The sequence below is a fragment of the Triticum urartu genome, unplaced genomic scaffold, assembly GCF_003073215.2.
Source record: "Triticum urartu cultivar G1812 unplaced genomic scaffold, Tu2.1 TuUngrouped_contig_4654, whole genome shotgun sequence".
Taxonomy (NCBI): Eukaryota; Viridiplantae; Streptophyta; class Magnoliopsida; order Poales; family Poaceae; genus Triticum; species Triticum urartu.
In genome coordinates this window covers 12,657-15,049 of record NW_024115260.1, presented here as the reverse complement: position 1 = coordinate 15,049, position 2,393 = coordinate 12,657, and the positions used below count along the sequence as shown (strand labels likewise).

The 2,393-nt window shown below is 47.8% G+C and overlaps 1 protein-coding gene across 1 annotated transcript; it reads right to left on the bottom strand.

Annotated features, from left to right (window-relative positions):
* Window positions 1–914: 914 nt before the first annotated feature.
* Window positions 915–2,134, bottom strand: LOC125528127 (homeobox-leucine zipper protein HOX18-like). Its single transcript, XM_048692638.1, has 3 exons — window positions 1,622–2,134; window positions 1,434–1,513; window positions 915–1,329 (listed from the first exon to the last, which is right to left on the bottom strand). Exons 1-3 carry the CDS (start codon window positions 1,979–1,981, stop codon window positions 1,110–1,112), a joined length of 660 nt encoding a protein of 219 aa, XP_048548595.1. The 5' UTR covers window positions 1,982–2,134; the 3' UTR covers window positions 915–1,109.
* Window positions 2,135–2,393: the final 259 nt, after the last annotated feature.

The window sequence follows — 2,393 nt, the reverse complement described above, 5'->3', positions numbered from 1 at the left end:
GACGTGATGCCTATATACATGATCATACCTAGATATTCCCATAACTATGCTTAATTCTGTCAATTTCTCAACAGTAATTTGTTCACCCACCGTAGAATACTTATGCTCTTGAGAGAAGCCACTAGTGAAACTTATGGCCCCGGGTCTATCTTTATCATATTGATCTCCTACTGCTTAGTTATTTCCTTTGCTATTTATTTTGCCTTTATTTTACTTTGCATCTTTATCATAAAAATATCAAAAATATTATCTTATCATATCTATCAGATCTCACTCTCGTAAGTGGCCCTATAGGGATTGACAACCCCTATTTGCGTTGGTTGTAAGGATTTATTTGTTTTGTGCAGGTGCGAGGGACTCGCACGTAGCCTCCTACTGGATTGATACCTTGGATCTCAAAAACTGAGGAAAATTCTTACGCTACTTTGCTGCATCATCCCTTCCTCTTCGGGGAAAACCAACGCAGTGCTCAAGAGGTAGAAGTATGAATGACAAATGTACGTGGTCATCCATAGGGGTTTATAGTTGGAAGGGAATTGCAAAAGCAATAGGCACAAGGCCTCGAGAGAACATCGAAGAGTATCTTTAAAATCTTCTGGGTACTAAGCAATCATCTGCAGTGAGGGGCTCTCCGGGAGAAAGTAGTTACGGGAACCTAGAGTCGGAGTTAGTACAAATCATTTAACCTAAATATAAGAGAGATCGGAGTCCCAGAGTATAGATGAAGAGTAAAAGATCCTAATACCACCCGATGGCGACGTGGCCCCGTATGTCACACAGCCATGTTAGTAAAAGTTTTGCAATGTCTAAACTCGACTTCGGTCAAGGAGTATGAAAGGGGATTCTTACAGGCAGTCGGCTCTAATACCAACTTGTGACGTCCGATTTGACCGTACACTAATCATACACGCAAATGTAGTTTTGGATCCCATCCATGAATAATTATTTCGTAAGAATAAACAAACAAACAAATAGGATGACTGAGGCTGCATGCAACGCCACGGTATCCCCATATATTCAAGATCGTCAAGGACTAAAAGTTATCGGAGCACTCAATTAGTCTACACGAACTGAACTGAAGCCTCCAAAACTATGTATGCGGAGGCATGCTAATTATTCACGGCGACCTTCTCGCAGGACGGGCATAAGTTCATGATGGCCGCCGCCCTGGGGAGCTGGGCAAAGAGCTTCGAGCCGGCTGCCACCGGCGGCGCCGCCGACCGCTGCAGCTCCAGGAGCTCGTGCTTCAGCCGCTGGTTCTCGTGGGTCAGGCTCTCGCACCACCGCCTCAGGAACTCGCAGTCCACCTCCGTCTGCTTCAGCTTTGTCCTGTTTTGCATGCAAATATTTCATGACAACGTCACGATTTGTATATAAATTACTGATGGATAAACAGAGTGACTGCTTGGCAGAGCTAGGAACGTAGAACGTACCTGGCTCTTCTATTTTGGAACCATACTTCCACCTGCCTCGAGCTCAGATTCAGCTGCCGTGCCAGCTCCTGCTTCTGAACCTGCATGCCACACGGACGTCAAGAACAATCTTATCGGTATAGCTGTAGCTAGATGCAGAACAGAAGTTCAAGCATACAGGACTTGGAAGCAGTTATCAAATTACGTACATGAGGAAGTATGTTGTGGGCACGGAAGCTGCCTTCCAGCAGGGCGCACTGCTCCTTGGTGAGCCGGAGCTTCTTCCTCCTGCCCCCGCCGCCGCCACCATCGCTGCCACCGCCATCGCTCGGACACGGACCGTTCGACGAGGACGATCGGCCCTCGTCATCGGCGACCTTCATCTTCCTCCTTGCACCTTTCCCTCCCGTCTTTTGTTCGTCTTGATCACGCTCTTCTTTGCCGTGCTGCGGGAACAGCTCGTCGAGCCGGACAGGATGATTAGGCCGCCGCTCGCCGTCGTGGGTGTGCCACACGGCGCCGCCGCCTGTTGCTAGGCCAAGCCATGCACCCAGATCCTGTCGCTCCATGCTGCCAGGCTTTCGTACGTAGGACGCAGGATTGCGGAGGAAGCTTTGTAATGGAGAAGAACCGTAGCTAGCTGGCTAGGAACTTAAGAAGGACCAAGCCTTTATAGGCAGCTTAATTTGCAGGCGACCTGTAGTACCTGGGAAGCAACCGTGCTGGAGGACAAGGTCAGTTTCGTGTGTGTGGATTGAAGACGACAATAACACGGGTAATTATAGGGGTGGACGTTTGTCTTGCTTGTGTAATAAGGAGTAGTTGATCGACACTATTAGTTGGACTGATGAAAAGATCGGAAGAGAAAATCTATTTCACATTACTTTTTTCGTTTGTTTGAAAGGGCGATTAGTGTGCTTGTGAAACCGACGGCATCATGCATCTTAAGTTTTCAATTACTTGGTCGCCGTGGAGGTGCAA